The sequence below is a fragment of the Labrus bergylta genome, chromosome 7 (assembly GCF_963930695.1).
Source record: "Labrus bergylta chromosome 7, fLabBer1.1, whole genome shotgun sequence".
Classification (NCBI taxonomy): domain Eukaryota; kingdom Metazoa; phylum Chordata; class Actinopteri; order Labriformes; family Labridae; genus Labrus; species Labrus bergylta.
In genome coordinates, this window is record NC_089201.1 from 23,347,871 (window position 1) to 23,370,577 (window position 22,707).

At 40.1% G+C, this 22,707-nt stretch overlaps 4 protein-coding genes across 5 annotated transcripts in view; 1 reads left to right on the forward strand and 3 right to left on the reverse strand.

Annotated features, from left to right (window-relative positions):
• LOC110004060 (potassium voltage-gated channel subfamily D member 2-like) overlaps positions 1-1,913 on the forward strand; it is a 35,081-nt gene extending 33,168 nt beyond the window's left edge. For both annotated transcript variants that reach the window (XM_020659597.3, XM_065957062.1), the window contains one exon: positions 329-1,913. In XM_020659597.3, the coding sequence (XP_020515253.2) occupies positions 329-506 (178 nt within the window). In that variant the 3' untranslated portion in view covers positions 507-1,913. The remainder of the gene's footprint in view (positions 1-328) is intronic.
• On the reverse strand, positions 1,699-4,958 carry LOC136179714 (D(2)-like dopamine receptor). Its single transcript, XM_065957060.1, has 2 exons — positions 3,186-4,958; positions 1,699-2,572 (listed from the first exon to the last, which is right to left on the reverse strand). Exons 1-2 carry the CDS (start codon positions 4,956-4,958, stop codon positions 2,417-2,419), a joined length of 1,929 nt encoding a protein of 642 aa, XP_065813132.1. The 3' UTR covers positions 1,699-2,416.
• On the reverse strand, positions 4,637-11,335 carry LOC110002996 (parapinopsin-like). The gene is made up of 4 exons (XM_020658683.3): positions 10,639-11,335; positions 9,372-9,700; positions 8,992-9,237; positions 4,637-7,907 (listed from the first exon to the last, which is right to left on the reverse strand). Exons 1-4 carry the CDS (start codon positions 11,087-11,089, stop codon positions 7,749-7,751), a joined length of 1,185 nt encoding a protein of 394 aa, XP_020514339.2. The 5' UTR covers positions 11,090-11,335; the 3' UTR covers positions 4,637-7,748.
• Positions 11,336-11,452: 117 nt separating this feature from the next.
• nt5dc3 (5'-nucleotidase domain containing 3) lies at positions 11,453-20,616 on the reverse strand. Its single transcript, XM_020658404.3, has 14 exons — positions 20,223-20,616; positions 18,960-19,144; positions 18,208-18,282; positions 18,054-18,109; positions 17,806-17,896; positions 17,573-17,710; positions 16,629-16,689; positions 16,314-16,416; positions 15,124-15,225; positions 14,904-14,985; positions 14,713-14,799; positions 13,443-13,583; positions 13,284-13,348; positions 11,453-13,174 (listed from the first exon to the last, which is right to left on the reverse strand). The coding sequence occupies exons 1-14, from the start codon at positions 20,500-20,502 to the stop codon at positions 12,907-12,909; spliced, it is 1,734 nt and encodes a 577-aa protein (XP_020514060.1). The 5' UTR covers positions 20,503-20,616; the 3' UTR covers positions 11,453-12,906.
• Positions 20,617-22,707: the final 2,091 nt, after the last annotated feature.

The following is a 22,707-nucleotide window of genomic DNA, read 5'->3' on the forward strand; positions in this document are numbered from 1 at the left end:
GAAATTTCTAATGCAGCAAGTCATTCCATACTGTACCCAAAGTGTAAATGAGGGATTAAATGTGTCTAAGATGTAGAGTACAGTCGGTTGAAGTCTTTTGTCTTATATCCATAGGTCTCTATAGGCTCTATAGACAAAAGCTGCCCAACTGAAAAGTAGAACAGAAACTTAATGAGCAGCCACAGCTCCTTTTTATGTGTATAAAAAATTAACTGTATTACATAACCGACCTCATGTGGTGCAAGAATATTAGAAATGACTGCCTTTGTGTGAAACATGTACAAGGTCAAACGTTTCACCCTCTTTCATTTCATGCTTTCTTCTACAGTCGCTCCAGTCTGAATGCCAAACTCAACGAGACGGTACCCTTGAAATATGATGAATCTTACATCACTCCATCCATGGTCAGCCTATCTGCCCCCGTGGTCACCTCATCAGACGGGCACGGCTCCAACACCACCACCGCATACTCTCAGAGCAACATTGTCCGAGTATCTGCCTTGTAGTTGTCACGCCTACCCGATCAGCTAACTGGTCTGAAGAAAGCACCAGATGCTGAGGAGAGGGACCACCGAGCATCAACCTGCCATAATCTAGAGGGATTATAAGATTAGCAGAAATCGGGGGGTTTTGAAGAAGTGATCTCATCTGATGTCAAACTCTGCATGGTATTAGAGCGATGTGGACGGCTGCCTTGGAAATGAAGAGCGAACCAGCAGATCCTGCTCCTTTAAAGCACAGCAGAGCGAGGAAGCGTTTGGGATTGCGATGGTTATCGTTGTTGCCTAAAAATAACTGAGAAAAAAAAACCCTTTATTTTTGAATATGTAATGTAGTCGTATTTGTTGTCTTCTGATTCCATGGAGCAAAGGCAGATGTTGCAAAAGTCATTCCTGATGGCCTCTGATGACAAAGCACACATTTCCGTAACAGTGGGCCATCCCTGTGAATATGAAAATCAGTCAAAAGTACATTTGAAACCTTCACTCCACAATCACAATAGATTATTTTGAAACCCCTCGATCGACTGGTTTCAGATAGTCCCCTCACTGTTGTAAATTCAAAGAACAAACACCCGCTGGAATGGAAAACTGTTGTGAATATTCATTAACTTGACTCATTAACTGGTTGATGTCATTGCTCGATGAGTAAAATATACTCCGCATCCCGACATGTTTGTGAAACGTGCAAGTGAAAATGACTAAACTGACTAAATCTGTGTTAGCTTACATAACTTGACATTCTGATATGGATCTATGTGACAGCCACTTTCTTTAATTAACAATTGGTATTGAGAACTATACAGGGTACATATTAGTTAGGTCACAAGGTAGAAATATGAGTGAATGTCAACTAATATTAACCCTTTTGTGGACTCATAAGTGTGGACCATGAACTCTACATGAAAGAGTGTAAACCATTAAATCCATTGCGTTCCTCTTGAATTCTAATACCCCTAAGCGAGACTTGGTAGATTTCACTGTGTTTAAAAGGCCATTTTGTACATTTTTCATACTGTAAATATCTCAGTTACAACTTTATCAGCAGCATTGGAAGTTGGCTCCTCTTCTTTCTAGATTTAGTTGAAAGTTGTTGGCATACTATTTCTGTCTGTTACCTGATTGAATTAAGGATTTGCATGCTGTCATTGCAGACTTCTGTTTTATTAAAAAGTATGTCTCTTCTTCTCATTGGATGTTTGTCAGTAAAAAAAAAAAAAAAAAAAAAGATTTATGGTAGGACACCGGAGGCTGGTATGTTATGATGTAAACACTTTGCTTTTAATGAAATACAAACCTTGTCATTGAGAACATATATAAGGGGTGAGGAAGAGAGAGAAATAATCACACACATTGTGCATTTGGTGCAGTGGATAGAATAAATACTGTAGCTCTACTCAAACATCCTTAAAACGAGCCATGTCTTTTCTTTTTTTACTAGAACACAGTTAGGGGGATTTCATTATGTTGTTTTTTTTTCAGATCACTGATAGGAGGATGGGATAATAATGAGGTGCTACAGGAGGACATGTGAGGACCTGACCAGCCCAGCGGTGGGGCCTCAGTGCAGGGTCTCTGGAGACACACATGATTGTTGATGAAGACCGTCCTCCTGCTGCGCTCTTTGCCTTGTCTCCGGCTGCTTCTTCCAGCATGCAGCGCCTCTGCTCTGCAGTATTTAGAAACTGCTGAGAAGTCAGCCAGCATTAAATCGAAGATATCACAGTGGCATATAAAATAATGGGCCTCCTTTATCCAAATAAAAATTCACATGTCGACGTCTGGGGTTCAATTGAGTTAATATTTGAACAAGACTGGACAAATGTGAACCATCTAATGAATATTGAATGCAGTGAATATTGAATCTGGTCATTTGGTCTGGTGCAGCTCAGAGGTAGACAGCAGTGGAGATATGATCATTTCTTATTGAATATGGATTTAACCCTGTTTTTAATCCTGTAGAACTCTGTGCGGAACTGAGGGTTCACTGCAGCGTAGATTATCGGGTCACTCAGCGATGTGATGCAGGAAACAGACACGGACAGAATCTCCACATGCTGGATGATTATAATCTGGAAAAATAAAGGGAAAATTCACGTTTTTGTTTTTTTAAACAGAAGGTAGACTTTGTATTGGTGTTCAAATATATGGAATTAAGGTTCTCAACCTGGGGTTTGGGGCCTCTTGCGTGGTCACCTGATATGCAGGTAGTTCAACTGAATTTTATGTGTACAGCACATTTCATAATGCAAATCTGCTTTACAGAGGATAAATAAATAAACAATACAAACTACCATAAAGTACAAAATCAGAAAGACAAATAAAATGGCTGTGCACCAACACACACACACTCACTACCAAACACTATAAACATTTTTGTGATGTTAATAGAAATACATTTTTTATGTATATTTGTTATACCTATTTATGTATTGCAAAAATACAGGTAATTAGCATTTGACTCTCAAACTAACTTCAAGGTGGTAACATTTTATAAAAATCCTAAAATCATGACATTTCTGAGACTTTAAAATGTTTTTGTAAGCTGTAAGCTCGTCTTAAGCCCTGTTGATGCAGCATAAGAGCACAGTTAGTCACCTATTTCAAACTAAACTTGATTGATCAGTTTTCAAACGAAAAAATGTGAAGAATAAAAGTTGAATTCTTCCCTTCTCAAATACTCACCGGTGTGTCCTTGTGCTTGTGAATGAGATTCACCAGGATGGTTGTGATCAATGGCAGCCAGAATAAAAGGAAGCTTATGATTATGTAACCGGCACGCTTCGCCATTTTACTCTCCTTCTTTTTGTTTGCTGTCTCTTTTCTCGCTTTTGACGGCATCATGCAAACAGCACCTTCCATCTCCAGGTTTTGTTTCGCAGCGTCTGTTTCAGTGACGTTAATGGAGACTGGAGGTAATGAGGACACTTGATCTACTGTAACCACAGGCTGAGTTTCTCCTCCGTTGCTTTTTTTGTGTTGTTTTTGTTCAAGCGGTACAATGGAAGAGGATTTAGGATTTTCCATCTGTACAGGAGAAGAAAGGTTTGTCAAGGTTTCTTTCATTTCAGGGGCCGCTTTGCCAATTTTCATTTGCTCTTTGGGCTGCTTTTCTGTTTCCAAATTGTTTGACACTTTCTGAGGTTTTGTCATTGAGCTCTTAACACCAGTAACAGCATCACTTCTTGAAGGTTTTGCTTCAGCTTTTGTGTCCATTGGGTTTGGCCGCTCTATTTTAAAAGGTTTCTCCTCAGTCTGCGCTGTTACCTGCATGTCAGAGGGTCGAGGTTGTTCTGTATCCAAGTCAGTTTTTTCAAGAGTGTTTTTTAATTCCTCCTTATTCTTTGGGCTGACAGAGATGCTCTGAGAAGCTCTTGTTGAGGCCAGAAAAGCAGCACTTGCCTCTTTACTTGATGGGTTTGGTTCAGCTTGTGACACAAGTTCAATCTCAACGACACTTTTGCCAAGGTTCTGGCTTAGCTCAGGATTTCCATGCACAACAATTCCAACAGTTGTGGTCTTTCCTTCAATCCGCTTCTTCTCTGTTTGTTTTTTTTGGTCATCACGAAAAGTCCCACTATCAAAAATTTTGCGGTTATGTGATCTGAGAAGGAAAAAAATGCGTGCATAGAATCCAATGATAACGGCAAAGCAAGTTGCCCAAAGTGGGAACAACACGTAAAGTCCAAAGGTGTCATAGGAGGAGGAGGAGGCGGTTCCTCTGGGTAATCCTTTGCATCTCAGATGCACAGCTGAGTCCTTCATCAATGTTAGACAGTAACCAGCCACCAGAATAGCCAAAGTCCATGTGAGAGGAATTAGAACCATAATTCTCTTTCTTCTTTGGCTCATTTTGAAGGGCTGTGCGATGGCCTGGTATCTCTCTGCACTGATACAGGCCAGCGTCAGCAGCTGGATGCAGCAGCTGAAGGAGAAAGAGGCCACCTGAGCATCACAGATCAGCTCGTTCACGCGTCCTCTCTGATGCACCGTGATGACAATGGTTAGAAGAAGCGGGCAGTCTATTGCGCATCTCAGAATGTCTATCACTGCCAGATTAACCACCAGCGCGTTGTTCCACGTTTGCAGGGATTTTTGGTGATAAACTGCAAGAATGACAAAAATATTTGCTGCGACCCCGACAACAGATGTGATCAACAGGATCAGGCAGTTTGCAGCAACAAAGGCAATGTCGGTGTACTCCTCCAAGATGGTGTTGTTCCCAGAGTCCCATGCAGATGTGGGCTCGCCTCTCATCTCCAGGTTCAAAGAGTCAACATGTTTGAATCTTTTTTTTTTATCCATGAAAACACATACCAAGTTTCTCCACTCATGATTCTCCACTGACTGGGTGAACCTGAAGCTCTGACAAGTTCCACCAGAGTATCCGCCCTTTTCATTACCACTCCACAGCAGCCAGCAGCAGGTCACCTGGGAGCTCTCACTGTTCACATTCATTAAACACTGTGCTGTGTATTCTCAGCATAAACACCAAGGGAGCAAAAAGGATGATTTGTTAATTGAAAACTGGTTATGTCACTATTCTCCTGATGTGAATCTTTAAAAAGTCAAACGTAATGGTGATGATGGTAGATGCTCAGGCCATGTATGTGTATGAAGTGAACAGCTGTGCATTTCATTTAATACAGGACCTCACAAAGGTTAAAAGCTTTGCATTAAGAGGGCCAGATGGATGACTCTGGAGTTTCTGAATTGGCTGAGGAAATAAAGAGAGCCATGCTGCTGGATTAAAGCATGACACTGTGTAATCCTGTTTGGAGATAAAGTGTGAAATGCTCTTTGCCTCAAATGTGCAAGCTTACAGACTACACCAAATCTGGGATTAGATCATCACAAAGCATTCCTCCCCTGACCATTCTACATTTTACACTGATCAAAACTCTGTCACAATAAAAACAGAGTTCTGGAAAATAAACTGTGGTAAAACCCCCCAAAACATGACGTAAATCGAATGTCTTGCTGCTTAAAAATACAAGTTTTATGACGCCATAAAGTGATACAGCACAACAGGCTTATTGCTGTTAATAGAATTTACAAAAAAAGAGACAAATTACAAATGAAAAAAAAACGCTTAAAAAAACATTCCCATTACATTAAGCATGCCAAAATAAGGAAAGGGATAATGGGCTAATTAAGCAAAAATTAACTTTCAAACCAATCAAAACAAGGCAAAGCACATTTAAGAAACGACTCTGCACCACAGTGAGAGAGATCCCTTTTTAAGACTGTACACAAAACAGCACTAAAACAATCTAAAGGGAGAATTAAATGTTTTTTCTTGGGCAAACAGTCCCTGCACAATGTGTTAATGCTGATGATTTTTTACCTTTATTTAATTAGGTAATTAACCCATTGAGATCAAGATCTCTCACAAAGGTGACCTGGCCAGGGGGCAGCAGAACACCTCATAATAAATATTACATGACTCTCAATCTGTTCACAACGAGGAGGGATCAGCTGATCATACCTGAAGAGTTAGTGCATAAGCGAGAAAGAGAAGGAGGAATACAATGCACAAAGAGAACTCTGAAAATGTTTGCCTCTTGACATTTTAATGAAGGATCAGAATAAATCTATTTACAGACCATATTGCAAAGTTTTATTCTTTTGAATTGTTATTTTGTGAAAAAAAAAAAGATTTTGAAAATGATGGCAATAAAAGGAGCAAAGTTAGGAAATCAATACATTTTTCTCTTTGATCAAACCACCAGTTGAGGAGCGATGAATAACATCAACCCTCCAGCAACTCTTAGTAATTGTAGTCGCTAGCTGCAACTCAAAAACATCAAGAAAAAGCCTCTGTTCTGTGTCCTTTTACTTCATCTTTAATTCAGTCATGCACATTCATCTTGATTTGTGGTGACTCAGCATGGCCTTGGGCATGTGTCAGGGTTTGAATCAGGCTGACATTTTCATTATGTCATCATTCTGTGAACTGTCTAATCCCCCTCTGAACTGCGTACAAAAAAAGCAAGATAATACAAGGCAGGCCAGCCAAAACAAATGAAAGCCTCAACATGTGCACCCACATTTCTCCTGGTTTCTAATTTTGTGGGTTTTGCAACAACCTGAGGGACAGCAGATTATGTCGTCTTTTGTTGTCAATTTCCCCTGCAATCGATAAATAATTTCACTGAATAAATCTGTATTCACACAGGTGCTTACAAGTAAAATCATGTCCTTATACCATGTAGAATTTTTATATTACGTGTTAGTCTGGGAGGTGTCTGAGAGGCAAAAAGCAGGACTGATATGTAACCCACAAATTATTACTCGTTGTTATGTTATTTGGCCTCAGTGGGAGTGTTGATGACATGATGGAGCAGGCTACTGTTGACATAAACTTTATTTATTTACAGGATAAGAAAGAATGGTGCGGTATGTGTGTCATTTAGATACAAAATCAAGATACTTTTTTCCCAGGAAAAGGTCTTGTAATATAAAAAGGGTTGCATGGTCTAAAATACAGGAAACAACATGAAAATGTTGAACTTGTTAGTGACTTTCACAGGGATGACTTTTTTTTCCCTCACATATAAGAAAACAGATCCAAACAGAGGTCAAACGTCAGTGGTCGCTTCCTCGCTGTGTATCTTTGCAGCAAGGCTGTTTCAAATTCAACATTTTTTCAAACTGGCTACATTTGACTAAAAATAATGGACGTGGAACACTACAAAAAGTACAAATGGAAACTACATTTTTACAAATCATTCATTTCAGTTTTTATCTTTCTTTCAAAATCTCCTTTCTGCTCGGTTTCTTTGGCTAGTTTCCCCACATACTTACAGCACACAACCTGCAAACGTCAGTGTGAAAAAGGTTACAGTTTATTGATCAACACAAAGCACATGAATAAAAATGAAAATGAGTAATGTTATTGTTCCAAAAAAAAAATGGACAAAGGATAACTACATGGACAATCCAATAAAAGCCAAACAAGCTGACGAGCTGAAAAACAAAATTTCTCTCTTACGTAATCTTAACAACAACATGATCAGTTTTTTCACTGGTTTTAGATCGGATTGCATTATAATGGGTCAAAAGGTTTTTCACTTATGCTGACCACTCTCAGGATATCAGCATTCAGCTTTCTGAGCCGATTGTGTTCTCACTGAGCTACGCTCTGATCTGGAGATGTGCAGGTCTGAGTCCTTGACGAGGCACTGATAAACACTGACAACGGTGCATGGCAGCTTCGTGTTTCTGTTTGGGTTTTTTTTTTTTTTGTCACAGGGGCAACACCTTGCTGTGAGTGTTGACGCTCCTGCTTAAGGAAGTCAGCCGGCTTCTCCTGTTCAGGGGCCGCATGTTGATACTGATAGTGGCGGTGGGGGTGTGGGGAATGTAACGACCACAGGAAAGCACCTCTAGGGCGGCATCACGGAACTGTTGGACAGATAAACAGTAAAAAAAGTAATTAAAATGTTTTTTTTTTTATTAGGTTCTCTGCACTGGCTCCTTTTAAAAAACTAGAAACTAGAATTTCAAATCTTAACTCTCAATCACAAAGCTCTTACAGGTAATATTCAAGCACAAGTATTTTAGGCGCTCATAGTGACCTACTCACCTCTAGGTCATAGTGCTCCCTGAATGCAGGCCTGCTTGTGGTACCTAACATTTTCAAGAGTAATATGCGAGGTAGAGCCACCAATTATCAGGCCCCTCTTCTGTGGAGGCGTCTACCCATTGGCCACTTTTAAGAGTAGGCTTGAAGCTTTCCTTTTTAGAAATTATAGTAAGGGCTTGCCTCAAAAAAGCCCCTAGTTGAGCTGTTATAGGCTTAGTCTACAGGGAGACTTAATACACTGAGATCCAGTCTCCTCCATTCTCTATCTGGATTCATAAGTTTCCCATCAATGTATGTGACTATAACGTTCCGTCTTCCTGGGAGTTTTTCTCATCTCTTTTCTCGCAGGTTTCTGTGGATGGCTCATCCAGACCATCTGCTGTGGACCTGCTTAACTTCAAATGCTTGAATTATAATAATCAGTCATACTTATATAATCTTAGATATAGTTGCAACTGCAATATAAATCCTATGAATATTAGCAGTTAATCAATATTATTATTTTCATTTTTACCATCAGCTTCTATTATCTGTTCTTATTTTCTGTTGCTGTTAGTACATCTCCTTGTCTGCCTGTCTGTCTGTCTGTCTCTTTCCACCGCTGTTTTCTGCTGCTCCCCCCTATCCCACTTTCTCGGTCCATCTGGTCCCAGCAGATGGCTGTCCAACCATCGGTCTGATTTAGCTCGAGGTTTTTTACGTTACTGCCCGTCAAAAGGAGGTTTTCTTTCTTGCCAGTGATGCCTAATGTTAGCTCGTGGTGGATACATTTCAGTTCTCTTTGACTAATAGAAAAAGAACAGTATATACAGCCTAGATTTCCTGTAAAATGTCTTGACACATAACATGATCCATAGATTGATTGAGCTTATTTAATGCACACTCTAATTAGCAGCGTCTTACCTGCTTGTTTGACAGAAAGTAGATGATGGGGTTATACACAGGGCTGGTCTTGGCAAAGTACATAGGCATGGTGGCGACAATAGGGGGGATGTAGAGCTCTGGATCCATGACTACCACCACAGACAACGCTGTGTAGGGCAACCAGCAGACAAAGAAAGCGATGACCATGGCCAGGACCATACTGATGGCATGTTCGTTCTCTTTCTGGCTCGATCGCCCCCCCTGGAGCTCCACACTCCTGTTCAGCTAGAACAGAAAGCACATTTTGCACCCTTCAAAAGCTAATAACGTGTATTAGGCTACAAACAGACTAGGATGGAGATGTGGATAAGAAATCTAAAAAGGGAGTTATAAATGTGCAGAAGTCATCATGAACGCACCCTGTTCATGGATTTAAGCACTTTGGAGTAGCAGTAGATGATGACCATGACAGGCAGGATAAAGCACAGGAGTGTGTAGAGGATGAGATAACTGTAGTTGCTCCACGATCTCTCCTCCCAGGCCAGAGAGCAGGAGGTCTGCACTCCCTCAGGTCCATAGGAGCTCCAGCCGAATAACGGAGCCACAGCCCAGAACAAGCAGAAGATCCAGACGAACAGCAGACCAATGATGCTTCTCCGCATGCTCAACTTCAGGCCGGCTCTCGGCTTACACACCACGTTGTAGCGCTCGTAGGCAAGCAGAGTCAGAGTCCAGAGCGACACCAGACCTATGAGTGACAAAAAAAATCTAAGCTTGAGGTTGACTTATAAGCTGTTTGTTCAGACTCCAACCACATCAATAACAAGAGTTGTCAACGAGAGCATCTCAAATACCTCTATTTTTGTTTCTAAGAAAACACTACAGCCGTGCTTGAATTTCAGCTTTCAGTTTTCAAATTCAATAATGAACTGTTAAAAGTAACATTTTTCAAGAAAGAAACACAACATTTCAGACATTTCATACATTTCATACAAAAATTATTGAAAGAGTGAATAAAAGAAAAACTAAGTCTTGAACTTTAGCACAAGAAACTGCCTGGCTTGATTTTCATCTGGAATTGTACTGTACCTTGACTAAATATGGAAAAAGAATCTTTGAGGGGTTATTCCTACATTAGTTGTTTTTCAACATCACATTATTGTATTTCTTTTACATTATTGTATTTTTTTTTACATTATTGTATTATTATTTGTTTTACATTATTGTATTTTTTTACATTATTGTATTTTTTTATTTTTTATTTAAATGATGTAAATATGTTTGATCTGTTTTTAACTTCTATTTTTATTTTTTATAAGTATATTCCCGTCCCCTGTTTTCTGGAGCTGCTGTAATGCACAAATTTCCCCCACAGGGATCAATAAAGTTTATCTTTATCTTTATCTTTATCTTTATCTTTATCACATGCTTGTGGCTTTTTTGCACTTGTTTTATGATTAATATTTCACCTTGTCAGTGTATGTATTGCTCTGCCTGTGTAACTCTATCTATGCTGTTTCCCTGCTTTAGTCTTGACCCCTTGACTAAGCAGGATAAGTCTAAAATAAAGGTTGTTATAAATGAAATCTCAAACTGAAATACATTTTAAGATTTACTTGTGTGAAACAATAATGCCAGAGAGGAAAATGATCTGTTTAAAGAACAGAAACTGCTCTCTGAACTCACCAAAATAATTGACAGCAAAGCCTTGAAAGACGCAGGCCGCGTGGCCGATGAAGAAGGAGCCTTGGTAGTTGGTGATGGTGACCACCAGGGATCCGCACAGGCCGATCATGAGGTCAGACACCGCGAGGCTGAGGATGAAAACGTTCATGGGCTGCAGGAGAGACGGGTTCCTCATCATCACCGCTATGACCAGGCTGTTGTTGAACACCGTCAGCACTGTGTTCATGAACATGAGGAAGGACAGGACGCTGTAGCCCAACCGGGGGAAGATGGTGGGCGCCACCGTCCCCACCATCGCGGTGAGGTGGATGGATGGAGGGTGAGAGCCGGAGCTCCACGGCGTGCTGTTTCTGTCCATGGTGCCTAAATGAAGTCGAGGTCCTGCACCAAGTGTGAGGGGCCCTGATACTGAACCCACAGACACTCTGCTCAGCTCAAAACACAGCGACATCGATCTTATCGCTTCTGATCCCCGTTAAACCACTCGGCTTTGTTCATTTTCCAAGATCTCTGATGATGCACCTGCCTGATAGAGAAAGCCTCGAAGGCAATATGGGATATGAGTCCCTAACACGATTTGGAGGGATTAATTCTAAGAAACCAGGGCCTATTAATATAATGGCTACTAGAAACTGGAGATTTATTAGAGAGGATAAGTAGTCCCAAAAACGTTACTTTCAAATTGTTTAAGATTTCCCCGATTGGCGTTCACAAACTTTTTTGTGTGAAAGATTGATGAAATGCAATGACAAAGCATTTATTTAACCACATGAAGTAGATTTAAATCCACCTAATCAACATGTAGAAAGCATCATTAAGTCATATATATTTTAATAAATAGTGAAAAATAAAGACACAACAAGACATATTTTAAACTAAACAGAAAATCAAACCATGAGGTCCTGGCTATGGCCATTTACAAGAATAACATTTTTCCGTACATTTAAAAACTCAACATTTCTAGCTCATAACAAACATATTCTTCTCCAGCATGTCTGAAAATGTTTCACACACTTTCAGTGAAAAGTGTCAAACCCACATGCTGCCTTCACATGATCAAATAGAGAAACAGCTAAATATAGCAACGACGCTCTATTTTTTTCCAGACAAATATTAAACATCTCTACCTGCTCAAATGAGACGTACAAGCTGAGCAGTGTGTAACTGGTTCAAACAGTCAGAGAACAAGATTTCTGAACAGAAATGTGCACTGTATTACAATGTGTTGTTCAAGATGAACTAAGCTGCTGCATGGTAAAGAATAAAAAAAAGATGACTCATTACATCAGGCTGGTGAAAGACAAATGTACATCAGAGTGTTGTGAGGTTAAGGCAACAAAGTTTGACTTGTAAATTTGACATCTGAGTATCCCCATTTCAACTACAATCTTGCGATTTTACAAAAGCAAAGGATAAAAAGCAAAGACTCTTCCAGCATGGTCCTTATATCACAGATCTAAGATAGACTTAATGTGTTGCTGCCCCCTATTGTTTAAACTGTGGTACTGCATTATCGGTTTATAATTTCTCTTTACCTCACACTCATGCACACACTCACACATACACACACATATGCAAACCTAAAGCAAACAGTGCAAAATGCCTAAAATTCTCATTAGATGTCATTTGGCCAAAAAAAGAAGGTATATCCACTGCTCCTCTTAAAGGCTTTATACGGGATTTTACTTAAATATAATATAAATCAAGTATATCCACTGAAAATAACTCTGTGAGTAATGACTGTCTACAATGGGTGTAACACCCGAGTCCCACTGTCTGTGATGTTTTCCGAGTCATATCTTCAGTTTGTTTACATCGCCAGGACGACGGCTGACTCCTCCCCTCACGTATAAAAGTTGTTTAATTGAGGGACTAGAGAAAAGAAGAATAACATACTGTACTCACTGCTTAACTGCGTTTCTACATCACGCTCATTTCGGGTAAATGTACATGCAGTGTGAAGATACGAGCGTAATAAAGATCGCTAGCATTAGCATGCTAACACAAAAATGCACCGCAAGTTGTTTTGGTTTCTGGTGCTCTAGTGCGACATCTGCTGGATAAAAAATAAAAAAAATTGCATATAAAGCCTTTAAAGAGTAACTAAAGCTTAATAAGTAACAGTTGCATGATTTACACAAACTTTAAAATGTGACAAGCACCCTTTACAGAGCCATGTCTTAAAATGTGAAAATAAAACCTACGCCTAAGCCACAGATGGAGATCCTGGTCTGAACATTTGACCTCTGATCTCTCCATTCTGTCTCTCTAATCGGACTCTGCTTTGGAGCTGTGGAGCTGCGAGGAGACGCTGCTGATACCCGCAGGACTGTGCTCAGGCCAGAAGGGGGACTCGTGCTGCAGGGGAGTGCGGCGAGGGAAGAAAGTGTGCTGGAAGTCGTAGTTGAGCAGGCAGCTGATGGAGGCCATGTAGATGTCAGCGAAGCGGGAGAGTCGGCGGGAGAAGTAGGTGGGGTTGTGGTACGTCCGGAAAAGACTCCCGAACTGACTGTTGAAGATGTCCTTAGTTTGTGGCCTGCCAATTAAGAAAACGTGCATACCGTCAATACAGATATGGATCACTTCTACAAGATTCTCACATGATGAAAAGTGCTTTTGATCACCAAACATATTTTTCCCATTACCTCATGGCTTCTCTTTCACTGATCCACTCCTCAACCACAGCCTGAGAGACTGGATCCCTGTGTACCTGTTCAGGAGCAGCGTATAGAATATTAAGCACAAAATCAACGTGAAGCTTCAAAAAGCAAACAGACATACATTTTTGTTTGAATTCTCCTGACCTGCATCTGTTCGATGAGTCCAGTCAGTGCCTGTAACCAGGCCATCATGTGCATGTACTGCTCTGTGTTCATGATCTTGATCTCCTTCCTCAGCTCAGGGATGATGGCGCCCGTCCTCCAGCCATGTTTCAGCGTCAGATCCTGCAAAGCAAAGGCACAGGTCAAGAAAAGCAGTTTTGAACTCTTACCACAGTAGACAGCATGATTGAGTTATGTAAGAAGTTCAAATGACTTGAGTTTATAGATAACAACTATCTTCAATTTTAAATTGAGATTTTTTTTTTGCATTTTTCTGTTTTATTTTCCCTATTTAGGATGGCCTTTAATTAAGTTTGAATTAATCTGACTACATAAATACAGTACGGATTATATTCTGTGTTAATTCTACAAAAAAAACATACAAAGTGAGAGTTTCTATTTGTCTAATTCATTAGCTGGTGTTTCTTCACTTGACTTAGAGGATAGCGTTTCTACAGTTCCTGTTTTTTTGTGTATTTGAGTCACATTTCCTTCCATGAAAAGTGCTTATTGATTAATGATTGACTGAGTGAATCCTGCAAAGTGAGAACTTTACTTAGGTTTAGTAATATAACCACATTAAGTATGTGTAAAATGTCACTGAATCCCTCCCTCCTTATCAGCTCAGAGATGTTCCAGCTCTGTGTCCTCCTGGCAGTAATGATCTCATCCCCACAGCCTGAGATACCGTCTATAAGAGTGGTCGCTCCAACCTGCAAACGACATCTTCCATCTTCTATTTAATAAGCAAGGCGACGTGTTTGACAGCCGGGTGCTAACAGCAAGGCATTATGCCAGACATGTAAACTCTGTCTTTCATCAACACCATTTACAGCCAATCAATTACATTTAAATATCCAAGATGTTGTAACTCATTGTGACACAATCAAAAAAAAAAAAACAGTAATGCTTGTTTTGTTTAGAGCAGATGAGGGGGAGCTCTGTGCAAGTTTAGAATATACAGGTATAAGAAGTGACACCTACTGCTGCAGGTGTGATATACTAGGAGACACTGACACTCATTAAAATGCCCAACAGCCAATCCTGATGCAGAGCTACGGTTACTATAGTTTCACAGAATAAGAATAACATCATACACCCTCTTTTTTTTTTTAGGATCTTTGTTCCAGTTAAGAATCTCACTGAGGGAATGCTACTTTCAAAACCATGCCAGTTTTTCAAAAATTACCAAGCCTGCCTTTAAATTGAGCAGTGTCACAGCAGGGTGATACTAATACTGAATGCTACTTACTGCCAAGTCACTATAGATGTGATCACCAAAGTACAGCACTTTGGATCCTCTCCAGCCAGTCAGTCTCAGGAACTCATAAAGATTTCCCTACGAAAAATACAAACACAAAAAAAGTCAATCATATGTTTTCTAGGATGTTTTTATTGAGCAGAAATCATTTTAAGCTGGCATGTCATGTCCTGGTACAACACCTGTTTGTAGATCTGCCCTTTATCCAACCTGTGGATCCGGTCCCACAGCAGAGCCCCTTTGTCTGTCACTCTCCTGAAAGGTCTGGGGGAAAATAAAGAAATAATATCTTACCTACTTATATTATTGTCAGCTCTTTAAACAGTTACACACCTCACAAACAGTGTAACAGCTTTCAGTCCTACATGGGTGGATTCAAGAGGCACCGACAGAAACACTTACTTTCTCCTGTCATTGAAGAAGCCAGGTTTGTCTGCCTGAACGATCACAACATCAAACAGGTCCCTCCAGTCTTTGCCCACAATGTAGCTCATCCCCCGATCTCTGTGAAGGACAGCGTTTTCAAAATATTGACTAGTCAGCAACATCTCAAAACTCATCATGAGGGCAAATCCCTACATCAGCAAAAACATGTACAAAAAGTCTGACACTCTGTCTGTGTGTGTGTGTGTGTGACTTTACATTTAACTCAATGAAACTGCCAAGTTAGTTACAACCTTCTATATAAACGTTTTAATAAAGGGATAAGTGTGTTCATCTTATCCCAGTTGTGTGATGGTGCACAGAACAGCAACAGAGTGGAAACAGAGAAGCTGCATTTATCACACTAAAGGTTCAAATTTAGCCAAACAAACACCCTCTCCATTGATGCACAACATGCAAACAAAAAGAAACCACATGCAATTAAAATTATATTTCATAGGGTTCAACTAAAAAATTTTTTTTTTTAAACTCAGGAAGTTGAACATGAAGGGGACATTCTTAACAGACAAATCAACGAGACAGTGCAGAAATTACAATACCGAAAACTACAATAACAGCAGATAGATTAGTTAGTGAATCATTAGGTGAGAAGAAAACAGATTCTACAAGATTTAGAGGATGTTGCATTAGAAAGCTTTAGATATCTCAAATATCAGAGTGCAGCATCTCAGTTTCCTTTTCTCTAAAGACCTGTCTCTTGAGATTCCCAGAGCGTCATAATGAAGACATGCTGATCACAGCTGGCTTTTATTTGTCTGTTCTTTATTTGTTTGTACAATTCTGTTCATCAAGATTGCGCTTATTAAATCGCTCTTATTTATGTCATGTGATATTGGATTGCTGCTGTTGTTGTCTCTGTAAAGCTCTTTGGTCAATATTTGCTTTTTAAGTCTTCTCTTGAAATAAACTGACTCACTGGCTTATGATTCATGTTGTTTGGAGCTCGGAGACTTTAAGGTCGGACAAGCAGAGCTGATCATTTTGTGCCTGTCAATGATTATTCTATGAATTATAAACACGCCTTTTTTTTAATATGATGGCTACCCTTATCTAAATGTGGAGGTATTGTACAGCACCAATAAAACATGAGCTCGCTAATGCATGACATTTTTAATGAATCATGCAAACAGTGGCTGGCTCGCACTTACACAAAGTCAAATGGACTGTTGGTAATGAGGAACATCTTTTTTCCGTGCTCTGACAGCTTCTTCAGCACAGCGTGGCTCTGCTCACCGTAGCAAATATATTTCTCTGCAGAATGAGAAAACAGAGAGAGAGAAAAAAAGAGGATGAGGAGGAGGAGGGGTGATACTGATATCATTCACACAAACACAACTGCTTTTTATTTGTAAATCGCAGCCTCGTTAGTACTTAATACATTTTTTATGTCTCGGCAGCAGCTCAGATATACAATATTTTAAATTAGCTTTGAAAAAAAAGTTGTATAAATTAGAGAACATTACCGATGTCTGCCTCCACAGCGCGGTACATAATACCCTTGACGTGAACGTCTCTAATGGCTTCCTGAGAAGAGAGAAAAAAAAAAAGGTAAACAGCCCTCAGCAAAGAAATCATCACATCAGTGACAATGTTAAGCATTCATCTCCAGCAGCAACACTTTGCACTGTGCATAAACGGCTGACTTGGAAGCACAAAGAAAAGCACATGTCTGAAATACAAATCCCACATGAAGAAAGCAAAGCCCTGGAGTTTGGCACTTTGGTGACACGGGGAGAACATGTGTATAGCGAATTTCCAACAGGGTGACTTTTGTTTTTGAGTAGATACATGTGTCAATAGACTCGTCTCTGCCAAGCAGCTCTTGTAAGGGACAAATTCAAAGGAGATTTGTCTTATACAATGGTTATTTGTTGTATTAAACGTAAAAGGAAAGTTGAGCTTATAAATGCTGCAAAATGAATCAGGCCTTTGGGAGAACAAAAAGCACAAGCAGTTTGTCCTTGAATAGTTATGAGAGGCACTCGAGGAACAGTGAGCGTGTGTGAGGGCTTTTAATGACAGCAATCTGTCAAAAAGGCTGCAGCGTCACGTAGAATAGACAGGAGCAGCATGACAGCTACCCTCCAAAGCGAGATGACAGCGCTCATTTCCCACCCCTCTCCCTCTCTGAAGTAGCAGAGCCACCAGAGAACACACACAGATGGCTGCAGGCGTGCTTGTTGACTAAATTTAGACTCCGGTTTTTCAGAGCTAAAATTAAGACAGCACAGAATGGCTTAAGTATCCCAGCACCCCTACAAACAAACATGTTCTAAACATTTATGTGCTGATACATACATCAGAGGTGCAATATACTGGATAAAGTAGAGTCAATATCTTTCTAATCATGTCAGCTCACTTTCCCAAAACACTGATCATAGATGTTTAAATATTCAAGACAGCTCACCTTTACGTCTTTGTAGAGATGGACGGGCTCATAGTCAATGTTGTGCCTCATGAAGAAGTCATTCACGCAGGACAGGAGGGTCATCTCAGGCAGTGAGAAAATATCCATAAACTGTTTCATTGTGTGGCCATGAGAACTCTGCAAGACAGAGATTATAGTAATTATATTCTGTTGATTTGAATTGTGTTTGGCCATAAAAAAAAAGAAAAAAAAAAAGAGGACATGAAAATCACCTTCCCGTAGAAGTCGCTCATGATTTCTAGAGGTACGTGACAGCCTTCATACATGGCGATGACCTCCTCCTCAGGAACTGGATGAAGACCCCTGAAGGAAAATACAAAATAAACAGATCATCAGTTCATACAATGTTCTTCAGCATGTTCACACAGGAGATGAGAGCTGACAGAAAAGCTGTTTCATATTTAGCCTTAAATGTTCAGTGGTTGCACAAAGGACACATTAAACACTTTTAAACTGATACCTGTATACCGTTCCCAACTGGATGTAGTGGAAAGCATCTATCTTCATCAGCAGTGCCTGTCACAAATCATTCAATATTAACACAGACATCCTCTTTAACTGAGCACAAAGAACAGCAGATGTTTAATGAGATAGATAAGAAAGAACCTTCTCACCTTTTGGACGTCATAGTGAAGCCCTCTTACAGCAAAATTAGGGATGTACTCATACTTTCGCAGACCCTCAGGATACTAATGTAAAGACAATTAAAAATTGTGGTTGAGATTTTCAATGACAGCAAAATCAAATCATCTTTCAAACAATTGATTGAAACTAATAGGGCAACCCAAAGGCTGAAACATGAGCTACCTGTGTGGGTAAAAACTTTGCTCTATTGTACAAGCCCAGTTTTAAACTGAATGAATATGATTATGTTCAATCAGCACCAAAGTGCACTGGAAATATTTTTGGTGGTTTTAAATGAAGAATGTGTGACTTTTTGATCCAGTAGTTGTCGCCACTGAGCACAAGCATGAAACCAAAACAAACCTCTGTTTGGCGACACCTCGGCCACATTTAATCCTCCGCTCTCCTACAGCAACACACAATATTGATTATGTTGTGTTTATGCAGATCTTGTGCTTTTTAAGTATTATGTAATATGCTGTATGTTGTGTTTTTCATTTGATATTTGCCTCTCTGTGTACATGTGGATTGTTGTTTCATTTAACTGTTTTTTTTATTCTCTTAATACTACTGTGGAGGCAGCTAAGTGTTTGCAGCACTTGGAGGCAAAGACACATTTCTCCAAGAGAACAATAAAGCATATATACACGTATATAATATATCATATTCAGCCAAGTAGAATGAGTTTGTCTGTACTGAAAACAAGTTTCAAATGCCAGAAGGAGTCGTACAGTGCACCCACCCTGTGATTATTGATGAGGATGTCCCGCGCTATGTTGAAGATGAGGGTGTGGAGGTGTCGGGAGTAGAAGGCCAGTGTGTAGTCATAGTCAAAGCCATAGATCTCTATGTCTCGCAGACTCATCTCATTGTTGGCAAAAATGGTATCAGGGTCCACTGAGTTGGTGTGTAAGACTGGGATCAACTCTGAGAAGAGAGAAACACCTCAGGTTATCAAGCAGTTTTTTTTTCCCACTCGGATATGTTTGATGACAGAAACACAAAAAAACTCTCTAAGAAGGGGCGCTGGTGGCGCAGTGGTTAGTGTGCGCGCCCCATGTATGGAGGCTGTAGTCTTCCGAGCGGGTGGCCCAGGTTCGAATCCAGCCTGTGGCTCCTTTCCCACATGTCATTCCCCTCTCTCTCTCTCTCTCTCTCTCTCTCCCTGATTTCCATCTCTATCCACTGTCCTATCTCTACATTAAAAGGCACAAAAAGCCCAAAAAAAAATCTTAAAAAAAAAAAAAAACCTCGGTCTAAGAGGGTCGCCTTTAAAGACAAAAGCAGATATCTAAGTACATTATTTGTTACAAGCATAACAACTTAAGTGCATAAGACAAACTTCTCATAAGAAGTTGTTACATTTAATGGAGGGTGCTGATATGGCACTGGCATTTATTCAACCTGTTCAGGAGTGGAAATAATACAATCACCGTTAGGACATCATACATTCAACTCTTCGCCAAGTATAATTGCATTATCTTTTGATTGTTTTTGCATTCTTTCTTCTTTTTTTTTTCCAGGTATTTGGATTGTTTTCACCTGATTTGCACCACTCTTTAAAAATCTGGATGGAACTAAACCCCTGAAGTCTCGTGCATAACCTGGTTTTGAATTAGTATTGAGGATTTGGGCACAATTTTAGATATGAACTTGAATAATAAAAACCTCAACAGAAGTGAAACTTACACAATTATCCATATTTTCAATCTATTCAAAGCCTTAAAGTTTGAGTGCTACAAGATTCAAAAAGGTTGGCATTGGATATTAAGTTGTTCATGTTGTGTTTTCCATCCACGTAAGTGCACATCAAAGTATCATAGTTTATAACAACAAATCATTTCCACCTATATGCTGTCAGTTATAATTTGAAGCCCGTTTGTTAGAGGCTCTGTAAATTGGTTGTTGCAGTATAACCTGCTGGAAACAGTCATAACAGGATCATTAGACAACGACAGTTTTTGCAGCCTACTACCGCAGTGCTGTGTTTGAAGTGTGTCCATACCTTCAGTCTGTCTCTTGGTCTCATTGTAAAGAGACCACAGCCTCTCTTTCATGTCCGGACCGCCTGAAGAGCTCCTACAAACAGATGCTGCGTAGTTTTGGGTTCTGCTCTGGCTTGACAGTAGTTGACCGACTTCATGTGTTACTGCGCCGAAACTGCGTTTCCATAAGCGAGATGTGGCCGGCCGGTGACGTAGACCCTGCACTGCATTACTGAACACCTTCTGGAGACAGTCCCTGTGCTTCAACAGAGACGACAGGGGCAGAGACAAGGGCGCCATGACTCCGGTGTTTGGATGGCAGCCCGTTTGTAGGTCGCGGTGAGATCTCAAACGAGTGCATGAGGTTAACAGGCTTCTCTGTAAATAACATGAGTCCCTGGGTTGTACGTCACTTCCGCGTTTGGGAGGGGCCACACACCAATAGCCAATCAGAGGCAAATGCGTCTGCAGTTAAGTTGCTTCCTACTTTTCCACTTACGGCTTGAATGAGATGTTACCCGATACGTGCGTTAAATATGTACGATCCGGGAAGAGAGTTCATTTTCATTCATTTATTTAATTTAATTTGTTTAAATCCTTGTAAAGCACATTGAGGGAGAACGCTCGTTTACAACTGTGCCGAGCAGAGCAGACAAATACAATCAGGCTGATACAAATAACTAAGATCAAGTTATTATAGCTGAAGATTATTAAATAGAATGACTTATCTCTCTCTCGCATTCAAACATTGTAAAATCGATAAAATGTTAATCGTCAACAATGAAGTACTCGTAAAAATGTAAAACAAAACTTGAGAAAAAGAGTTCCAATAGACTAAATACCTCGGGTTATATTTTCCTACAGAGATTGTATATTTTAATAATGTGTCTTCTTATTCAGCTTTAGTGGCCTATACATAGACATTACATGTGTTGTTCTCTCTTTTGACTTAATCTCATTAATTCGACTAAGAGAGTCTAACCAGGCCTTAGTATCTCGTGACCAAATCGAAATTATGAGATAATTAGTTTAATAATGACATACAATAAAATAATAATTAGAGAGTTTTACACTTAAGGCAAGTCACAGCAATGTAATGCTGAGTTTGGCAAACTGTCCTACAAACTCCTATATAGGCCTACATGTTTTTACTGTAATGTATTCCTCCAGCTGTTTTATTGTTTTGTTAGAAATTGCGTTCGTTAAGCAATATTATTATACCTTGTTACTTAGTGGATTAAAAGTGTTTTTTTTAAAAGGAGTTGAAGTTGTGTGTTCAAACTCCTGCAGCCATTGATGCAAGCCCAAAAGCATAACCGATAAATATTCATTATATTAAGATTAAGATTAACTTTATTGATCCCTTTGGGAAATTTCTGTTTCCTACACTCTGTAAGTCATGCAACACACACATAGGCTGAAATACACACACATGCACAAACAGGGTCCTCTGGACATGCACTAATGGAGAGCTGTCAGAGTGACAGAGCTGCACAGCGGGCGCTCCTGAGCAGGTGGTGGGGAGGGGGTTTGGTGCCTTGCTCAAGGGCACCTCCGTAGTGCTCAGGAAGTGATCTGGCACCTCTCCAGCTACCAGACCAACTTCCATATTTGGTCCGCACCGGGACTTGAACCCTACAGACTGAGCTACTGCCGCCCCAAACGCTGACTTTCATGTAAGTACGTGTCAGTAAGCGTTGCCATATCTCTGAAACCCCACCTCCTTATATCCACGCCTGTAATTGTAAGTGCTATTAGACACCTGTAACACTATCATAAACCCACATGAGTGGGTGCACACCCATCAGACCTGCATTGAGAGCAGCACTAAAATGATCACATTGGTACTTAATAACAGAGTTAGGCAGTTTTTAACAATCTTTAAGTGATTTCATAATGACTCATCCTCAGTTATTTCACGGATCAATGGTGCTGTTCGTTTGGGGGGGAGAGGTTTGCCAGAATTTGCATTTTAAACTCAGTAATTGACCAGCGCCCCCCCGTGGACAAAGATCCGAAATGCGGATACTTTTTGTTATCATTCAGCATGCAGCAGCATATCCCCCTTACGATGAATGAAACCTTTACAGAAAGGTCAGTTTAGGTTGGTCAAATCGATACACCACACAATGAAGGTAAACATGAAAGAGTAACATTAAGCTGGCACAGACTGATATAAACCATCATGCTACACTCACTAAAACTATACTCCTAATCAATAACGTGCTTTCCAACACCTGTATGTCACTCGGCTGTAATATTGCGTAAGAAAATCAAACTTTAACTCCAGGGATTTTTTTTTTTTTTTTTTCTACAATGAGAGGTAAATGTTAGGAAATGATGTGCGTTCTTGTCCAATGATGTCGGGCCACGATTTTCGGGTATTAACTTATGTTGAAGAATCTGATTGGACAACATGCACCGGAGACTCCGCTTCGATTGGTCAAAGGTTGTGCGTGGTGCTCAGCCATTGGTCGGTTGTCACGGGTTTAAGAGAGTGGGCTC

Excerpts from the sequence above, each read along its gene's own strand:
- LOC136179714 (XM_065957060.1), bottom strand. The coding sequence starts at position 4,958 with ATGAATGTGAACAGTGAGAGCTCCCAGGTGACCTGCTGCTGGCTGCTG. Across the intron at positions 2,573-3,185 it reads ACAAGCACAAGGACACACCG|ATTATAATCATCCAGCATGT; the intron begins GTGAGTATTTGA and ends TTATTTTTCCAG.
- LOC110002996 (XM_020658683.3), bottom strand. The coding sequence starts at position 11,089 with ATGTCGCTGTGTTTTGAGCTGAGCAGAGTGTCTGTGGGTTCAGTATCA. Across the intron at positions 9,701-10,638 it reads CTTTGCTGTCAATTATTTTG|GTCTGGTGTCGCTCTGGACT; the intron begins GTGAGTTCAGAG and ends TGTCACTCATAG. Across the intron at positions 9,238-9,371 it reads TGCTTAAATCCATGAACAGG|CTGAACAGGAGTGTGGAGCT; the intron begins GTGCGTTCATGA and ends TTTCTGTTCTAG.
- nt5dc3 (XM_020658404.3), bottom strand. The coding sequence starts at position 20,502 with ATGGCGCCCTTGTCTCTGCCCCTGTCGTCTCTGTTGAAGCACAGGGAC. Across the intron at positions 16,690-17,572 it reads ATCTCTACAAAGACGTAAAG|GAAGCCATTAGAGACGTTCA; the intron begins GTGAGCTGTCTT and ends CTCTCTTCTCAG. Across the intron at positions 14,986-15,123 it reads TTCTTCAATGACAGGAGAAA|ACCTTTCAGGAGAGTGACAG; the intron begins GTAAGTGTTTCT and ends ATTTTCCCCCAG.